Source organism: Cinclus cinclus, chromosome 26 (genome assembly GCF_963662255.1).
Source record: "Cinclus cinclus chromosome 26, bCinCin1.1, whole genome shotgun sequence".
In the NCBI taxonomy this organism is placed as follows: domain Eukaryota; kingdom Metazoa; phylum Chordata; class Aves; order Passeriformes; family Cinclidae; genus Cinclus; species Cinclus cinclus.
This window is the reverse complement of record NC_085071.1, coordinates 2,757-22,974: the sequence shown is the minus strand read 5'-3', so window position 1 is coordinate 22,974 and position 20,218 is coordinate 2,757. Positions and strand designations below refer to the sequence as shown.

Below are 20,218 nucleotides of genomic sequence, written 5' to 3'. Positions count from 1 at the left end.
CTTTGCCTGAGAGCTCTCTTAATTCCGAAATTATAATAATCGGAAGAATCATATTTTCTTTCAGTCCAAGGGGAAGCTTCTGCTTTCCTTGGCAAACACCTGTCCTTCAAACCAGGACAGATTTTGGCGCCCAACGTGGGGCCCGAGGGCATTGAGAGAAAAGGGTGAAAAAGGAATAACAGTTCTTGAGTTACCTCAGTTTTGTGTTAGGTGGCATCATGTTGTCCAGCTTACCGTGGTTTGGGCTCCATGTGGCCACAGCTCTATCTCTCCCATTTGCAATCCCTTACTTGAACATGGGTCCTATAACTCAGGCTGCTGTAACTATTATCCAGTTCCTTTTGTGGGCTGATAACGTGAGAAATTAATGGATTTTTAACTTCCTCTGGAAGGTGGGCACATGGATTCGGAGCTATCGCACTCTAACTGTATGTTTTTGGGGCTACTTTAATAATGGTACATACTGTGAGGATATGACACCAGGGAAAATTTTGTCCCAACCCCTTACACAGTTTTTTGGGTCTGCTCCACCAGCTTTTGAGGGGTTCAAATCTCTTCTAAGCAGTAATGATATCATACAGTGGCTGACATTGCTAATAGGCCTTGTAAACCTGTTCTATTTAACATTCCGAGATGAGGGGAGATTGACTTGGATGACAACCCTGATACGTCCCCCAAGGAATAGGGATCCTGCCCCAGAGCCTGGCCCTGCCCCAGAGCCTGGCTCTGCCCCAGAGACTAAGGACTCTGCCCCAGAGCCTGACCCTGCCCCTGCCCCAGAGACTAAGGATTCTCCCCCAGAGACTAAGGATTCTGTCCCAGAGCCTGACTCTGCCCCTGCCCCAGAGACTAAGGATTCTGCCCCAGAGACTAAGGATTCTGCCCCAGAGGTTAAGGATGTTGCCCCTGAGCCTGATTCTGCCCCAGAGCTCACCTCAGAAAGGAACCATCCAGAGTGGGTGGGGTTTCTAGTGAAGGAGATGGGCCAAATGCTGAAGGAGTACCTTTCCCCAGCTCTTGAGAAACTCTCCCTCTGCCTTAAAGAGGGAGAACCTGATGGTGCAGCAGTGGAACCCACAAATGTTACATCTCTCCAGGCTCCAGCTGAACTGCAAGGGCACTCACAGCCAGCAGCAGTTGCCCCCGTGGAAACTAGAAAGCCTAAGGTGAAAACAAAGCACCTAGATAATAATGATCAGAAAGCAGGGCCCTCACAACCAGCAGGGGAGCCAGAGGTTGAGATCGTCACAGAGTCCCTGTCATACGAGAGTCTCCATAATCTCCGTAAGGATGTTGTACGAAGGGGCCGTGAGGCTTTTACAACGTGGTTACTGCGGGTCTGGGACCTTATGGGTACAGGTGTGCAGCTGGATGGTACTGAGGCAAGGAATTTGGGACCCCTAACCCAGGACTCAGGTGTGGATCACATATTCGTAAGGGAACGAGGCCCCCTTTCCCTCTGGGAGCGGCTTTTAATGAGTGTAAGAGAGAGGTTTGTCCATAGAGAGAGAATGCAGGAGCACCACCATAGAATGTGCTGGAAAACCGCTGAGGAGGGGATCCAACAGCTGAGAGAAGTAGCAATACTGGAAGTACTCTTTGGGACGGGTGGACAACGACAATGACCCCGACAAGGTCAGGTGCACAGGGCAGATGTTGTGGAATCTGGCACACCTGGGGCCATCTCAATACACCACATTCATTGCAGCCATTAATGCTGACACCAACCGCGAGACAGTGGGTTCTGTTGCCGATAAGCTCAGAAATTTTGAGAGTATAATGAATGGCCCAATGCAGGCTCAGGTCTCTGCCGTGATTAGGGAACTCAGATAGGAGTTCAAGGAGGAGATAAGAGGGGTGAGGGAGGAGATGAGGAAGGTCAATGCAGCACCAGTGCGAGTCACAGATCCCAGAGTTAGAGCCCAACGTCCCCCAGCTAAGGAGAGAGGATACACCCCACGAGCTGACCTGTGGTTCTTTCTGCGTGACCATGGGGAAGACATGAGGAGGTGGGATGGGAAACCCACTTCTGCCCTGGCAGCACGGGTGCGTCAACTCAAGGAGGGAAACACTAACCAAAGGAGCTCCACTAAAGTGAAGGTAGCCTCAACTTCCCATAACCAAGATGCAGGGTATTACAAAAGGGAGGATGATTTGTCAGATCCCCTTGAGGGAACCTCCAACATGTATGCCCAGGAAGGAAATAATAACCAGTGCTAGAGGGGCCCTGCCTCTAGCCAGGGAGAGGCACGGGAAAACTGGGTCTTTTGGACGGTGTGGATCCGATGGCCTGGCACATCAGAGCCACAAAAACATAGGGCCTTAGTTGATACTGGTTCACAGGTCACCCTAATACCATCAGAACATGTGGGGGAAGAGCCTGTTTCTATTGCTGGGGTGACAGGGGGATCACAGGAATTGACTTTGCTGGAGGCTGAGGTGAGCCTGACTGGGAAAGAGTGGCAGAAGCATCCAATTGTGACTGGCCCAGAGGCACCGTGTATTCTAGGCATAGACTTCCTGAGGAATGGCTATTACAAAGACCCAAAGGGACTCAGGTGGGCTTTTGGAATAGCTGCTGTAGAGGCAGAAAACATTAAGCAATTGAACACCTTGCTTGGACTGTCAGAGAACCCATCTGTAGTGGGACTCCTGAAGGTGAAGGAGCAGCAAGTGCCAATTGCCACCTCCACAGTGCACCACCGGCAGTACAGGACAAATCGAGATGCCGTGATCCCCATCCACAAGATGATCCGTGAGCTGGAGGGCCAAGGGGTGGTCAGCAGAACCCACTCACCCTTCAACAGCCCCATCTGGCCTGTGCGCAAGTCTGATGGAGAATGGAGATTGACTGTGGACTATCGTGCATTGAATGAAGTGACTCCACCGCTGAGCGCTGCCGTGCCGGACATGCTGGAACTCCAGTACGCGCTGGAGTCCAAGGCAGCAAAGTGGTACGCCACCATTGACATTGCCAATGCATTTTTCTCCATTCCTCTGGCAGCAGAGTGCAGGCCTCAGTTTGCTTTCACCTGGAGGGGCGTGCAGTACACCTGGAACCGACTGCCCCAGGGGTGGAAACACAGCCCCACCATCTGCCATGGACTGATCCAGGCTGCACTGGAAAAGGGTGAAGCTCCAGAACATCTGCAATACATTGATGACATCATTGTGTGGGGGAACACGGCAATGGAAGTATTTGAGAAAGGAGAAAAGATCATCCAGATTCTGCTGGGAGCCGGTTTTGCCATCAAGAGGAGCAAAGTCAAAGGTCCTGCCCGAGAGATCCAGTTCCTGGGAGTAAAGTGGCAAGACGGGCGGCGCCAAATCCCCACTGAGGTCATCAATAAGATCACCGCGATGTCTCCACCAACCAACAAGAAGGAAACACAAGCTTTCCTAGGTGCCATAGGCTTTTGGAGAATGCACATTCCTGAGTACAGCCAGATCGTGAGCCCTCTCTACCTGGTCACCCGGAAGAAGAACGAATTCCACTGGGGCCCTGAGCAGCAGCAAGCCTTTGCCCAGATCAAGCAGGAGATCGCTCATGCTGTAGCCCTCGGCCCAGTCAGGACGGGACCAGAGGTGAAGAATGTGTTCTACTCTGCAGCCGGGAACAAGGGCTTGTCCTGGAGCCTTTGGCAGAAGGTACCTGGTGAGACCCGAGGCCGACCTCTGGGATTCTGGAGCCGAAGTTACAGAGGATCTGAAGCCAACTACACCCCAACAGAGAAGGAGATCTTGGCTGCTTATGAAGGAGTTCAAGCTGCCTCAGAAGTGATTGGCACAGAAGCACAGCTCCTCCTGGCACCCCGACTACCAGTGCTGGAGTGGATGTTTAAAGGGAAGGTCCCCTCTACCCACCACGCCACCGATGCCACATGGAGCAAGTGGATTGCCCTCATCACACAGCGCGCCCGTATCGGAAACCCAAATCGCCCTGGGATTTTGGAAATAATTACAAACTGGCCAGAAGGTGAAAATTTTGGTCTTGCCGATGAAGAGGAGCAAGAACAAGTGACCCGGGCTGATGAAGCCCCGCCATACAACCAACTGCCAGCAGATGAAACTCGCTACGCTCTTTTCACTGACGGTTCCTGTCGCATCGTGGGGATGAACCGGAAGTGGAAAGCAGCCGTATGGAGCCCCACACGACAGGTTGCACAAGCTACTGAAGGAGAAGGTGGATCAAGTCAACTTGCTGAACTCAAAGCTGTTCAGCTGGCCCTGGACATTGCTGAAAGAGAGAAGTGGCCAAAGCTTTACCTTTACACTGATTCATGGATGGTAGCCAATGCTCTGTGGGGCTGGCTGGAAAGATGGAAAAAAGCTAACTGGCAACGTAGGGGAAAGCCAATCTGGGCTGCTGATGAGTGGAAAGACATTGCCAGTCGGGTAGAGAAGCTACCCGTAAAGGTCCATCATGTAGATGCCCATGTCCCCAAGAGTCGGGCTAATGAGGAGCACCAACACAATGAGCAAGTAGATCAGGCTGCAAGGATAGAGGTGTCACAGATAGACTTAGACTGGCAACACAAAGGAGAGTTGTTCCTGGCTCGATGGGCCCACGATGCCTCAGGTCACCAAGGCAGAGATGCTACCTATAAGTGGGTATGAGATAGAGGGGTGGATCTCACCATGGACAGTATTTCCCAGGTTATCCATGACTATGAGATGTGTGCTGCCATCAAGCAAGCCAAGCGAGTGAAGCCCCTCTGGTATGGGGGGCGGTGGTCCAAATATAAGTATGGGGAGGCCTGGCAGATTGACTACATCACACTGCCTCAGACACGCCAAGGCAAGCGTTACGTGCTGACCATGGTAGAAGCCACCACTGGATGGTTGGAGACCTACCCTGTGCCTCATGCCACTGCCCGCAACAGCATCCTGGGCCTGGAAAAACAAGTCCTTTGGAGACATGGTACCCCTGAGAGAATTGAGTCAGACAATGGGACTCATTTCAAGAACAGCCTCATAAGCACCTGGGCCAGAGAACACGGCATCGAGTGGGTGTACCACATTCCTTATCACGCACCAGCGGCTGGGAAAGTGGAACGGTGCAATGGGCTGCTTAAAACCACCTTGAAGGCACTGGGTGGGGGGACTTTCAAAAACTGAGAGATTAATCTACCAAAGGCCACATGGTTAGTGAACACCCGAGGTTCCACTAATCGAGCAGGCCCTGCCCAGTCTGAGCCCTTGAGAACACCAGATGGGGACAAGGTTCCAGTGGTGCATATGAGAGGTATGCTAGGAAAAACTGTTTGGGTGAACCCTGCCTCCAGCAAAGACAATCCAATTCGGGGGGTGGTTTTTGCTCAAGGGCCAGGGTGTACCTGGTGGATCATGCAAAGGGATGGAAAGACCAGATGCATACCCCAAGGAGACCTTGTTTTAGGGTGAACTACCTACAATACTGTGCCTGTATCTGTAACTGTATGGATGTCTATAATTTGAAGATTTTTAATTTGATTTGGCATGATGGTAGGGGAAAATTCGGGGTGGATAATGTTGAGGGTTAGTTCTTTCTTTTTTTTTTTTTTCCCTCTGTGGAATTTTCCCCATTGTCATGCTAAGATACCTGTTGACTGGGCCCTGGTGACAAGGGGGAGGGGACGGGAGGGAAGAAGCAAGCCCCGCGAGATTCAAACAGCCAGAAGAGGAAGAGGAAGGCTGGGCCTCGGCCCATTTCCCCCGCGGAGTTCGGACGAGAAGGACGATCGCCGTCTGTGTCCCATCCCAGCGTCGGGAAACCACCATCGGACCCTGCCCGGCTGTCTTCTCGCTGTGAACTACCACCATCCAGCACTCTGCTGCGCATCGGGACCCACACCGTGAGCAGAGGGCTCTCTCTCCATCTCTCTCTCCCCCTGGGACAGCTCTGCCATCACCCCCAGCCCTCCTGCAGCTCTGCGGGAGCCGCCCGCCCCCAGCACCAGGAACTGCAGCTCAGGGAAAAGGTGCCTGCAGCCAAAAAACACTGGGACTGAGTTACTGTTCTGTTTGTGGGTAATTTCATAGCTGTTGTTGTTCTTGTTTGTCTTGTTAAATATACTAGTAAAGAACTGTTATTCCTACCCCCATATCTTTGCCTGAGAGCTCTCTTAATTCCGAAATTATAATAATCGGAAGAATCATATTTTCTTTCAGTCCAAGGGGAAGCTTCTGCTTTCCTTGGCAAACACCTGTCCTTCAAACCAGGACACCCCAGTTACAGGGCTTTCAAAGGAATGAACAGAAACCTTTTTGTTTCAAGGCCAAAACAAAAGAATTTATGTGTCCCTGCTGGCAAAGCATCCACATGCTTGGCTGGGTGGGAAGAACCCTTTTTGAAGGGGTTTCCACCCCACCATCTCCAAAATTGTGGGGTTTGCCCCAATATGTTCCCATTTGGCTGTGGAAGATGCCCATGAGCCAGAAAGGATTAAAATGATGGATTTCTATTGGAGAAGACCTCCAAGGCCATTCAGTGTTGCTTGATACCACCAGAAGATGCAAAGAGTGAGATTTTTCTCGGGTCAGAAGTTGACAAACGTGCTCTTCACAATGGATTTCTGATGTTGATCTGTGGATATGTCCAGGTGCTCAAGGGAAGCCAGGAGGATGAAGAGCCGCCCAGCCAGGTGTCTTCCTAACATGGATCACCGGGGCTCTGCCCACCAGGGGTCACTCGGCATCATCCAGCACAGATCCTGCCATGGAGAATGGAGCTGGAGCAGCACATGAAGCTCTTCCTGCACTTGATTTGCAGGGCTTCCCTTAGTGGTGCCTCCATTGGTGTTTGGTCAGGTGAGAGCTCTGTGAAAAGCTCTTCCCACACTCAGAACACTCATAGGGCCTCTCCCCAGTGTGGATGCGCCGGTGGGTGACGAGGTTGGAGTTGTGCCTGAAGCCCTTCCCGTAGTCGGGGCAGCAGAAGGGCCTCTCCTCTATGTGAATGCGCTGGTGCAGGAGGAGACTGGAGCTGGTCAGAAACCTCTTGCTGCATTTATCACACTCATAGGGCTGTTCCCCTGTGTGGATCCTTTGGTGGACAATCAGTTCAGAGCTTGTCCTGAAGCACTTCCCATACTGCCCACACTCATAGGGCATCTCCCCAGTGTGGATGCGCCTGTGGGAGACAAGGCGGGAGTTGTATTTGAAGCCCTTCCCACAGTCAGGGCAGCGGAAGGGCCTCTCTTCTGTGTGAATCCGCTGATGCATGACGAGATTGGAGCTGGTCTGAAACCTCTTCCTGCGTATGTCACATTCATAGGGCCTCTCCCCAGTGTGGATCATCTGGTGGCGGATCAGTTTGAATCTCGTACTGAAGCTCTTTCCACACTCCCCACACTCATAGGGCCGTTCCCCCATGTGGATTCTCCAGTGCCAGATCAGGGAGGATCTCTTGCTGAAGCTCTTCCCACAATTTGAACACTTGTGGGGCTTATCCGCATCATGAAGATGCTCATGGAACCCCAGCTCTGAGCTCTGGCTGCAGCTCTGTCCGGTTCTTTGGCCCTGGTTCTCCTCCTCGGATACCCAAGAACTGTGTTTGCAGCCCATCCTCATGTGGGATCTCCCGGGCTTTTCCTCCTCGCTGGTTTCCTGTGCAATGGAGCTGCTCCAAACAGCCTCTTCCACAAGGTTCTGCTGCAGGGATTTGTCCTCCCTGGTCTCCATCCTCAGCTCCTTGTCTAGAGGGGGAAGGACAAGGAGAAGATGGGATTTGCCTCTGTTCCAGAGGGAGGGGGAAGGAGATCCCCCCAGCACGTCCCTGGCAGGACGGCGTCGGCAGCGGGGCTGTCCTGCAGCCGGGGGCCGTGCTGGGCTGGGAGATGGAGCAGGACAGAGGGTGAAAGGGGCAGGGACTTCCTCCTCACCTGCCTGGGGCTCCGGGGGCATGTTCTTCTTCCTCACGGCCTCATCCTCCATCGGGCCAAGGTTTAGGAATGGGAAATCCATTTTTGGGGGAAAAGAAGGGTTGAGCGCGTTGGGTTTATGTTCCTGCGGGCCAAGTTCAGCTGGACAAGCCAGTGCCCCTTTCAGCCTCAGAGAGCCTGGGGCCGCTTATCACCAACCTCCCACACCCCTCCAGGCTGCCGGGGGTCCCCCGGCTCCGGGATCGCCCCTCTGCGCTCTCCCCGCTCCGGGGTTCCCGTATTCCCCCACGGCTCTCCCGGATATCCCCAGAACCGATCTCGCCCCCTCTCCGCCAGAACGAGCGATCGCAATGTGGGACCCGCCAAGATCCCTCCCGGGGCATTTCCGGCTGAGCTTCGGGGTCCTGCAAGATCCAAACATCTCCTGCCCCACAAAGAAACCTCCAGGAGACCTCCCCACGATGGATTTGGGGCGAGCTCCCCCTCCCAGCTCACCTGCGGCTTCCGGGGGGAGGGGTGATACCGGGGAAGTCAGGGAAGCTGCGGCCTAGAGCGGGCGAGCGAGTGAGCCGCTCGGTTCTGCTGCTGCTCTTCCTTCCACTACTCTTCTTCCTTCCGCTCCTCCTCCCCCAGCCCGGGCCGGCCCGGTGCCGACGCGCAAAAGCAGCCGCGCTCCGCCCTGGGGGATTGCAAAGCGGTTGCGCCCCGCGCGGCACTGGGAAGTGATACTGGGAGCACTGGTAACGATCCTGACAGCACCTAGAAGCAACTGGGAGCGCTCTCCCTGCCAGTACCGCTCTTACTGGGAGCACTGGGAGGGAACTGGGAGCAAACTGCGCCTAGACCCGGCTACAGCCGGTGGTGGGCGGTGTCGGAGCAGAGGGCGTGGTTATGCAAATCTAGGAGCGATCGCGCGCTGTGATTGGTGTGCGGAAGCAGCGCGGGGTTCTCCCTGGTCACGTGAGGGCGGGAGCGGTGGGCAGAGCGATGGCGGCGGCGTGCGGTGAGAGGGAACGGGAATGGGAGCGGGAGCGGGAACGGGAGTGGGAACGGGGACTGGAATGGGGACTGGAATGGGGACAGGGACCGAGAATGGAAACAGGGAATGGGGACAGGGACCGGGAGTACAGGACCGGGAATGGGGACAGGGACTGGGATAGGGACAGCCCCGTGTCATGCCCTGGGGACCGAGGAGGGGACAGGGACAGGGGAGGAGCCAGGGACTGGGCTGTCGCACCGTGACCTTGCTGAACTGGGAGCTCGCGTGTCTCATTTTCGGGGCTCCTGCCCCCCACCTCCCCCCCCCCCCCCCCCCCCCCCCCGGGGGTTCCTCTCGTCGTGTTCTGGGGGGGAAGCAGTCAGCACCCACAGTACCCCTCCAGTAGCTCCCAGTATCCCCAGTAACCTCAGTGCTGCCAGACCAGTATGGGGGCTTAAGATAGATCCTGGTTTGGTGTCCAGTTCCAGTGCCCAGCCCCAGACCCGGTGTCCATTGGTCTAGTCCCAGTCCCCACCACGTTTCCAGCTGCTGTGTCATGATGCCAGGCATTGTCCCAGGTGGCTTCCAGCCCCAGTGCCAGTCCCAGTTCCCAGGGCCATGATGCCAAGATTGGGCTTGGTGTAGGGCCCTGGGCATGACTGGGGCACAGCGTGAAGGGTTTCATGGGACATGGGACTAAAGACATGAAACATGGGACATGGGGCATATAGGACATGACACAGGGTGCAGGGTGTGGTATAGGACACAGGACATGACCTTGAGCATGGCACAGGACACGGAACAGGACACAGGGACAGGGGACATGATTTTGGAGCATGGTACCTGCCCCAGCCCGTGATGCATGAGTTCCTGTGCCCACATGTGCCCCACACGTCACCTGCCACCCCCCCTGCGGCACCACCATGTTCTCACCGGTGTCCCTCCTGCCTGCTGGGTACAGTTTGGTGGCCTCGGATGTGGCCTTCCCAGTGTGGGTCCTGCTCTGCCACAAGCCCTGGGGACATCATCCCTGCCCAGTGGCACCAGGTGTCTATCCATCGGCGATAACTGGGACAAGTCCCACACGGTGGCATCAGGTGGCACCTGTGCCACTGGCAGCAGAGATGTCTACAAGGGGGTAACTGAAGGGACAGAACAGGGTGCAGGTGCTCACAGTGTCCCTGTCATCCACAGGGGGTGGTGATCAGGGGTGTCAGGATGAGGTGGTCATAGAGGTGCCACCAGGGGTGTGGTGATACCAAGGCACACATGGCCATGGAAGTGCCGCCGCAGGTGCTGGAATGCCCGTGGAGATGCCACCACGAGCACGGCAGTGCCAGGGGACACATTAGTCTATGGTGTGGCAATGCTGGTGGGCATGGCAGTGACAGGCCAGGCGTGGGGCCAGGCTGGGGTGGCTCCGTGCCCACCCCATGGGTGGCCCTGCTGGTTGCAAGCCGTTTTGGTTGGTGTCTGTGCCAGTGCCTGGCCCGGTGCTACCGTTAATGCCAGCCCTGGCACAGGGACATGCACAGGTGTGGGAGTGACAAGGGGGACTGGGCACCCCGAGGGCTGTGCCAGGCCAGCACCTCCCACCCCATGCCTTTGTCCTCAAGAAGGTGGCACACGGACACCGAAAGGGGTTAGAAGAGTTGGGGACACAGTGGTCATCTGGGGACATGAAGGACCTCAGCCTATGGAGGTGATTTGGGACACTGGTGTGATTTGAGGACGCTGAGGTGCCCCAGTGCTATCCCCAGCACTGTTTCCCTGTCCCCACAGTACCTGGCTGTCCTCAACAAGACCCTGGGCCACTACCCCTATGCTGGCACTGCAGGTGTCACCAGAGATGGCACCAGGCACAGCACTTCTTCCGCACAGGGGACATTGACCCTGGTAATGACACCTTCGACATTGCCTCCAGCGTCATCACTGGTGGGGACACTTGGGGTTTGGGTTTTAGAGTTAGGGTTGGGATTTGAGATTTGGGATACTCTAAAGGCATTTGGGATGGTCCCAAGAGGTTTAGGAGTAGGGTTTTGGTTTGGGGTTTGGGGTTTGGGTTTGAGGTGCAAGGTTTGGGATGGTCCTGGAGTATATGTGATTCAGGATTTGGGAAGTCCCAGGGTTTCTGGGCTCTCAGCATTCCCTGACCCCAGTCCCAAGCCCACAGAGTGCCTGGGGGTGTACCCTGGAGACCCCCAGCTGCTGGTGCTGGATTGCACTGACAGCAATTTCACCCTCCAATTCCACAGGTAAATCCCACAAGTCCCACCCAGGGAAGTTTCCCATCCCTAAAATCCAAGTGTTGGATTTGCGACCCCTTTTTCCAAATTCCTGTGTGGGATTATGGGATGAAATTTTCCCTTTCCCAGGGTAATTTTTGGGGATTTTGTGGCCAAGTTTTCCCTTTCCTGATGTTTTCTGGGGGATTTTGGTGCAGAATTTTTCCTTTTCTAGAATGTTTTTTTTTTTTTTGTTATTTTGGGAACTCCTGAGGTTTTTGGGGATTTCAGGTGGAATTTTCCATTAGCATTGGATTTTTTGAGATTTTGGGGTGGAAATTTTCCTTTTTTTTTTTTTAGGATTTTGGGGTGGAATTTTAATTTCTGGGGGATTTTTGGGGTCAAATTTTTCCTTTTCCAGGTTTTTTTTTGAACTTGGGGAACTCACAGGGTTTTTTGGGGATTTATGGGCAGATTTGTTCTCTTTTTTGGGGATTTTTTGTGGCGGAGTTTTCCCTTTTGCATTGGTTTCTTTGGGATTTTGAGGTGGATTTTTTCCTATTTTATTTTTTAGTGATTTTGAGGCCTCTTGTGGTGTTTTTTGTCCCCTCAGGCTGATCAGTGTCATCATGGAGTTCCAGCTCAAGGCCATCAACATCCAAACGCTACTAAAACAGAAAATCCCCGACTGCTACACCTTCAGTGATATTGTGAGTGTCCGCAAGTGTCCCAGTGTCCCCTGAGTGTCCTTCTGGTATCTTCTCATGTCCCTTTTGTGTGCCTTATGTCTCTCCTGGTGTTTCACTCATGTCCTTCTGTCCCACATCTATCCATCTGTCCCCTGGCTGTTCCCCAGTACCTCTGCGGACCCTGGGGAGCAGCCAGTGAGTGCTATGACAGTGATGGTGATGGTGACAGTGACAGTGCTAAGGACAGTGACAGTGACAATAACAGTGACAAATGGCAGTGGCACTGACAGTGATGGTGACAATGACAGTGAAATGCCAATGACAGTGCAACCCAGTGTCCCCACATCACGTTTGACAACTCTGTCCATAGCAGGTGAGTGCAGATCCACCTGGACACCCATCCAGGAGTGCCACCACCCCTTGCTGCCCAGCAAAAGGGACAGTGGGGTACAGTGGATGATGGGAGACAGGGGGACACAGTGACAGGGTAACAGGTGCCATGTCCCCCTCGTGCTCCGGACACCGGCAGGACTGGACGCATTTCTGTTGCGCCCCAACCACACTTCCCCATAAAACCTGCTCCCCTCACACCTTGGGGACACCCCTGACCCCCCCCCCCCTTTGTCACCCTGGGGTGCCCCTCAGTCAGGGGGGTCTTGGTCATGCTGCAGGACCCTCTCTCTGTGCAATCCCCGAGGTGGCACCTGCGCTTTTTGTCACCGCCATCTGCCAATTTGTTACCAGCACCCCAAAGAAGGGGGCGGCCCACATGTTACAGGAGGAGGTGGTGAAAACATTTCTGGGGTCACTCCCAGCCATTTCCATCTCCCCACATCCCCCTGAAGATGCTGCTCCACCCTGCACCCCCTCCCCCCCACCCCCACCACAGCATCCCCTGAGGGGACCTTGGGGACTGTCCCCATGTCCCCCCCCAGTCCCCATGGTACCTCCGCTGCTCCACCTGTGCTTGGCCCCCGTTCGTGTGGCGACCTCCCCATGTGAACGGGCAGGAGTTTCAGTCACATCCTCACCTCCTTCTCGTCTTCCTCCTGCTGAGGAGGTGATGTTGCTTCTGCTGGGGACTCGCCAGTGACACCAGAGGGACACCACAGGTCACCCCTCGAGGGGCCTGGGGTTGCAGTGGCTCCTGGAGTCGCCCCAGTGTGACAGCTGGGGGGCCTGAGATGCTGCAGTGACAATTTGGGGGGTGGGTGCTCGTTTTGGGGTCTCCAGGGTGAGTCTCAAAGTCTCCTCCCATCACCTCATCCCGTGCCTCAGTTTCCCCCTCACTCTGCAGGGAGCATCCAGAATTGATGTTCTGGAATTGGGTTTGTTTTGGGGGGTTTTGGGGTTGGGGCTACTGGGATGGGCTGGTGGGCCAGTTAGGTGATACACACCCAAGGTGTGTATCAAGGCTGGTGGTTATCTGGGCTCGGAGCTGCCTAGGCTGGGGGGCTGCAGGGCCAAGAGCTATCCAGACAAGTGTCAAGCTGGGATCCATGACTCAGGTGTCCATCAAGTGTCCACCAGTGTCCAATCTCTCCTGCCCCCATCCATCCCAGACTCCCTGGCCAGGGCTGCTTCTCACTGCAGAGTGGACAAGCCCCTGGTCAGTCCCAAGATGACCCCAAACCCCCTCCCACCAACCTCACCAGGCCACCCACCCTGAGCTCTGGTGCCATCGGCATCCCCTGGCAGCCGGTCCAGCTCTGAATCTCTTGGAAGAGGAAATCCACAGTCCCAGGCCAGGGACTCAAGGGTATCCAGGATGGTGAGCACTGAGTCCATGTGGCATAGGGGGACAGTTGGGGACACAGCTGGGGAGATGTCTGTGGGGAAGGGAGTTGGGGTGTAGGGGAGTGAGGGGCGCCTAAAAGGTGCGGAGGGGGTTGGAAGGGAGGGATGCACCCAAAAATGTGCCAAAGTGAAGGCGAGGGTGCATAAAATTGGGGTAAAGGATGGAAAGAATCCAAACAAGCACAGAAAAGACTCAAAATAGGGGGCACTGAACCCAAAAAAGGGGAAAAGGACTGAAAATGGAGGGGAGAAGGACCTAAAATCAGAGGACAAGGATGTCATGGGGTGTTACAGTGTTTTCCTACCTGTGCCAGGGTGAGTGCAGATGCTCCGTGCCAGAAGCAGCCATGGGGACATCCTGAGGGACATGGGCACACATTGAGGGACACAGGGACACTACAGGATGGGTCCCCTTAGACAGCCCAGGACCTCATGGTTTTTGGCCCCACTGGGGGCAGGGGACACATGGAAGGCGAGAGGAAGATATGGTAGGGAATTTGGACATACAGAGGGGAAAGGACATGATGCCACCAGGACAGATAGCAGGGGGACAATGTCACCAGGACACCCCTGGTGACATGTAGCATGGGGCCACATGACACTGTGGGTGGCACTGACCCTTGTGCTGTACCTTGGGCCATTGGGGTCCTCTGAGCGTGGAGTCCCTAGGACGCCCTGGTGACTGTCACTCACCTCCGGGCCACTTGTCAACAGCCCAACAAGTTCCACCTCCTGCCCTGCTGGGTGATGACATCTGGCTGGTGCACTGTGGTGGTGATAGTGGGGATGTGGTGGCAGTACCTGCATTGGACAGCACTTCGCAATGTCCCCATCCATGTTCCTCACATCCTCATCCATCTCCCCCCATGGCCCCACCCATGTCTTAGTTCCTTGTCGTTATTTTTAACCCCAGTTACAGGGCTTTCAAAGGAATGAACAGAAACCGTTTCAAGGCCAAAACAAAAGAATTTATGTGTCCCTGCTGGCAAAGCATCCACATGCTTGGCTGGGTGGGAAGAACCCTTTTTGAAGGGGTTTCCACCCCACCATCTCCAAAATTGTGGGGTTTGCCCCAGTATGTTCCCATTTGGCTGTGGAAGATGCCCATGAGCCAGAAAGGATTAAAATGATGGATTTCTATTGGAGAAGACCTCCAAGGCCATTCAGTGTTGCTTGATACCACCAGAAGATGCAAAGAGTGAGATTTTTCTCGGGTCAGAAGTCGACAAACGTGCTCTTCACAATGGATTTCTGATGTTGATCTGTGGATATGTCCAGGTGCCCATGGGGAGCCAGGAGGATGTGGAGCCACCCAGCCAGGTGTATTTCTAACATAGATCACGGGCACCATGGACCAGCAATGCTCTGCCCACTGGGGGCCACAGGAACATCCAGCACAGATCCTGCCACGGGGGATGGAGCTGGAGCAGCACATGAAGCTCTTCCTGCACTTGATTTGCAGGGCTTCCCTTAGTGGTGCCTTCATTGGTGTAGGGTAAAGTGAGAGCTTCTGGAACAGGACTTCACACATTTGGGACACTCGTAGGGCCTCGTCCTAGTATATATGCGCTGGTGGGTGACGACAGTGGAGTTTTGGTTGAAGCCATTCCCATTGTTGGGTCAGTGGAAGGGCCTCTCCTCTGAATCTGCTGATGCCTGAGGAGACTGGAGCTAGTCTTAAATGTCTTCCTGCATTCCTCACAATCGGCACGCCTCTGCTTTGTGTGGCTCATCTGGTGGGCAGTCAGGTCAGAGCTTGTCTTGAAGCCCTTCCCACACTCCCCACACTCATAGGGCTGTTCCCTCATGTGGATTCTCCAGTGTTGGATCAGGTAGGATCACTTGCTGAAGCTCTTCCCACATTCTGAGCACTTGTGGGGCTTCTCCCCATCATGAAGCTGCTCATGGACTCTCAGCTCTAAGCTCCAGCAGCATCTCTGGCCACCTCCCTGGCCCGGAGTGGGTCTTTCTGCTTTGGATCACCGTGATCTGCATTTGTAACCCCTCATGAGGGATCTCTGGGGCTTTTCCTCCTCCTTGGATTCCTGCACCATGGAGCTGGTTTAAAATGCCTTTTCCGTAAGGTTCAGCTGTGGGGATTTGTCCTCCCTGGTCTCCATCCTCAGCTCCTTGTCTGGGGGAGGAAGGACAAGGAGAGGATGGGATTTGCCTCTGTTCCAGAGGGAGGGGGAAGGAGATCCCCCCAGCACGTCCCCAGCAGGACGGTGTCGGCAGCGGGGTTGTCCTGCAGCCGGGGGCCGTGCTGGGCTGGGAGATGGAGCAGGACAGAGGGGGAAGGGGGCAGGGACTTCCCCCTCACCTGCATAGGGCTTCTGGGCCATCTTCCTCACGGCCTCCTCCTCCATCTGACCATGATTTGGGAATGGGAAATCCTGGTTTTGGGGAAAAACAAGGGCTGAGCACATTGGTTTTGATGTTCCTGCGGGCCAAGGGTAGCTGGAGATGTCATCACCCCTTTCAACCTCAGAGAGCCTGGGGCTGCTCATCACCAACCTCTTGCACTCCTCCAGGCTGCCGGGGGTTCCCTGGCTCTGGGAATGCCCCTCTGCGCTCTCCCCTCTCCCGGGCTCCCGCATTCCCCCACGGCTCTCCTGGGGATCCCCAAACCCCATACTGGCCCTCTGCCCACCAGTACTGGGTGATCACCACGTGGGACCTGCCAAGATCCCTCCCGGGGCATTTCCGGCTGAGCTTCGGGGTCCTTCAAGATCCAAACGTACCCTGGCCCCTCAAAAAGAAAACCTTCCAGAGACGCCCCCGCTGGTTTTGGGGCGAGGTTCCCCTTCCTGCTCACCTGTGGGTTCCGGGGGGGCAGGGCGATGCTGCCAGAGTTGGGGGAACTGCAGCCTGAGCGGGCGGGCGGGGGAGCCGAGTGGTTCTGCTGCTGCTCTTTCTCTTGCAGCTCCTCTTCCTCATGTTCCTGACTTTCCCCTTCTTGTTCTTCCCGTTCCTCTTTCCTTCCTCCCCCTCCTCCGCTCCCAGCCCGGCCCAGGTCGGTGCCGACACTGAAAAGCAGCCGTGCTCTGCCCTGGGGGGTTCCAAAGTGGCCGTGCCCTGCACAGTGCTGGAACCAATACTGGGAGCACTCGAAGCGATCCTGAGAGAACCCGGAAGGAATTGGGAGCGCTTTCCGTGCTAGGACCGCTCTTACTGGGAGCACTGGGAGGGAACTGGGAATAAACAGCTCCCGGACGCGGCTTCAGCCGGCGGTGGGCGGGGTCAGGACCGAAAGCGTGGTTATGCAAATCCAGGAGCGATCGCGCGCTGTGATTGGTGGGCGGAAGCAGCGCGGGGTTCTCCCTGGTCACGTGTGGGCCGCGGGGGGGCCGGAGCGATGGCGGCGGGGCCTGGTGAGAGGGAACAGGGAATGGGGACAGGGAATGGGAACGGGAACCAGGAACAGAAACAAGAATACAGGACTGGGACGGGGAATACAGGACACGAACTGGGAATGGAAATGTGGGAACAGGACAGGGAATACAGATACAGCAACTGGAGAGAGAATATGGGATAGGGATTAGAAAGATGGGACCGGGATTAGAAATAGGGCTGGGAATGGAAATACGGAAATGGGACAGGAAATATGGAAATGGAAATGCGGGACCAGCATGAGGACTGGGAATATGAGAACGGGAACAGGACAGGGAATATGGGACCGGGATTATGAGAATGACAACCAGACAGAGAATACGGGACAGGGAATGAGACCAAGAGTGGGATCCAGACTGGGATGGGAGCAGGGTGGGACCAGGAGGGAGGTAACATGAGAATGAGCAGGGGGCAAGGAGAATGACAGCGAGGAGAGGGGGATCCAGGACAGGAGAAACCCAAAACTGGTACAGGGGATATGTGGACAGTTCCTGGGCAGGGGATCCTTGATCAACTGCCCCAGAACCTCTGCCAGAGTTTCCCAAAGCAATTAGAACTGCTCAGCCTAGAATATCCAAGACCCTGAGCGACCCCCAAATCCCTCCCAGGAACCCTCAACCCTCTTGAACACAGCACCCCCCACATCCCCTGGAAGATCCCCCCCCATGTTGCCATCGTTGTCTTAGCTCAACATCTTCACCCTGGGTTTGGGTATTTTGAAAGAACAATGAGAAATGCAAAGAAAATTAAGGCAGGAGGATGTGGAGCCCTCAGCCAGGTGTCTCCCCCACATGCATTGTAGAGGAGACAAATCCCTCTGCAGATATACAAGGGACTGCAAGGTCCCTTGTTCCCATGAGGCCTTGCAGTGTCACAGGGGTCTCCTTGGTGATGCAGTGTCACAATGGACCCTTGGTTCTGTGGGGACTCACAATGGCAGAATGGTCTCCTTGGTTCCACGAGGCCCTGCAGAGCCCCTTGATTCAACGTGGCCTCAAAGTGTCATCATGGTCTCCAGAATTCCATGAGGCCCTGCTGTGTCACAGTGGATCTTTGGTTCCATGGGGTCCGCACTGTTCCATGAATCCTTAGTTCCATGGGGCCCTGCAGTGTCACCATGGACTCCTTAATTCAATGGTGTCACACAGTGACACAATCACCCCTTAGCACAACAAGACCCCAGAGTGTCACAATGGTTCCTTGCTTCCATGAGGCCTTGTAGCGTCACAATGGACTCCTTGGTTCCATGGGGCCACAAAGTGTCACAGTGGCCCCTTGGTTCAGTGAGGCCTGTCATGGCATAAGATTTTAGCCTTTATATTTTTGAAATCCTGTTATGCATCAATGCATAACTCTAAACTCCATAGAAAGTATTAGTTAACTATCTTCACATTTTGGTCAGACAAAAAGATTCCTCTGAAACTCAAGGACACCCTACAGCCTCAGGTTCCAAATACAATAAACAAAAGTGAATTGGGAGGGGGGAGCAAACTGAGGGAATATGACTTCATTAGCGGAAGCTGTAATTGGAGGATTAACCCCTTATATGCAAACAGACCAAACTTATATCTGTCTGAAAAAGTCATGACCACCATCCACCTTGGGTGTAGCCTCTGGGAAGCTTTTCACTGTCCAAGGTGTATCTATTGAAGGCCTTTAATAAGCACCGACTTTATTCCCTTAACCTTGTCTAGCCTGTGTTCTAAGTAGCCACTCCAAGACATCACCTGCAGTGCCACAATAGTCTCTGTGATTCGTTAAGGCCTGCAGTGTCAAAACAGACCATTGATTCCATGACACCCAAAGTGTCACAATGGCCCCTTGGTTCCACCGAGTCCAACAGTGTCACTAGGGTCCTGTTTGCTCCACAAGGCTCTGAAGTGCCACCATGGCCCTTTGGTTTCACAAGGCCTCAATGTGTAAAAATGGCCTCGATGGTTTCATGAGGTCCTGCTCTGTCACAATGCACCTTTGTTTCCATGGTGCCCCATGGTGTTACAATGGTATCCTGGGTTCCACGGTGTCAGAATGAACCCTTCATCCTGTGCAGACCCACAGTGTTCACTGCCGTGCCCTTGATTCCATGAGGCCCTGCCAAGCTGTAACAGTCCCTTGTTCCAGTGGGTCCCAGAGTGTCAGAATAGTCTCCAATGTTCCATGAGGCCCCGCAATGTCACTGTGCTCCCCTTGGTTCCACAGGCTGCACAGTGTAGCAATGGACTCTTGGTTCCATGAGGTTCCTCAGTCACAATGCTCTTGGATCCCCAGTGTCAGTGTCAGTGTCAGTGTCAGCGTTAAGGAGAGAGAGTTCAAAGTGCACCTCATGATTTTTGGTTTTAATCAAGTGAATATTTTTTTTAATTTTTCAATTCAGAGAAGAGGTGACCGAAGCATTCCCCAGGTGATCTTGATGATGAATGTCACCTTAGAAGGTCTGGGCACAGAGAAGAATGATCCCTTTCAGGGTTGACCCTATTTGGACAACCTGCTTCTCACCTCCAACCTCACCATGTCAGACATTGCCCACCTGGGACTGACATCCTAAAACATAAAAAAAATCCCTGCATGTTTATTATTATAATTATATATTAATAAAATAATAAAATTGCAAAGATGTTTTTCTTTTAATAATAAAAATAATATTTTTATTACCTAATTTTTCATTTATGTGTTAAAAAATCTATACGGTTTTAGCAATCATAAAAATTCTTGGTGATTGGTTCTAAGTAACACAATTCCCTTCATTAATTAATTGAAAACTACTGGCTATTGCTTTCTCCTTCTGTATGATAAGTAGACTTTTTTCAGTCCTTCTCTAATCCTTGTTATCATTTTCTCAGACAGGGTAAAAGGGGCCACTCTGGAGTCCAGGGAGACATTTCTGGGGTACATTTGGGGCAGTCTTGGGTCTACACAGGGAATTTAGAACTTGAGGGTATGTAGGACACTTCAATGGGCCGGGTGGGCACTGGACAGGGCACTGAGGGATTCTGACAGACACCTTGGAGGCTGGGAGAGCTCTTGGGGGTCCAGGGCGAAAACTTGGAGGTCAGGGAGGGGAATGTGGAGCGCTTCGGGGTCCGGGCGGGCACCTGGGGGGCTAGAACGGGGCTCTCTGGGGCGCGGGGGATGATGGGAATTGTAGGCACGGGCATAATACGATTGAATACAGCCGCGGAGCATCACAGGAGGGCGCATCCGCATTGTCTCTTTGTGGGTCGCGGTGCCTGATGGGAGATGTAGTCACGGCTGGAATAGCACTCTAACGGGACTGCG

The 20,218-nt window shown here is 54.1% G+C and overlaps 2 protein-coding genes across 2 annotated transcripts; both read right to left on the bottom strand.

The window, feature by feature from the left end:
* Positions 1-5,010: 5,010 nt before the first annotated feature.
* On the bottom strand, positions 5,011-8,358 carry LOC134053944 (zinc finger protein 239-like). The gene is made up of 2 exons (XM_062509325.1): positions 7,863-8,358; positions 5,011-7,676 (listed from the first exon to the last, which is right to left on the bottom strand). Exons 1-2 carry the CDS (start codon positions 7,942-7,944, stop codon positions 6,760-6,762), a joined length of 999 nt encoding a protein of 332 aa, XP_062365309.1. The 5' UTR covers positions 7,945-8,358; the 3' UTR covers positions 5,011-6,759.
* A 5,645-nt stretch (positions 8,359-14,003) lies between these two features.
* On the bottom strand, positions 14,004-19,462 carry LOC134053894 (uncharacterized). The gene is made up of 5 exons (XM_062509219.1): positions 19,439-19,462; positions 16,817-16,920; positions 16,368-16,770; positions 15,873-15,945; positions 14,004-15,686 (listed from the first exon to the last, which is right to left on the bottom strand). Exons 1-5 carry the CDS (start codon positions 19,460-19,462, stop codon positions 15,616-15,618), a joined length of 675 nt encoding a protein of 224 aa, XP_062365203.1. The 3' UTR covers positions 14,004-15,615.
* Between the last annotated feature and the right edge of the window lie 756 nt (positions 19,463-20,218).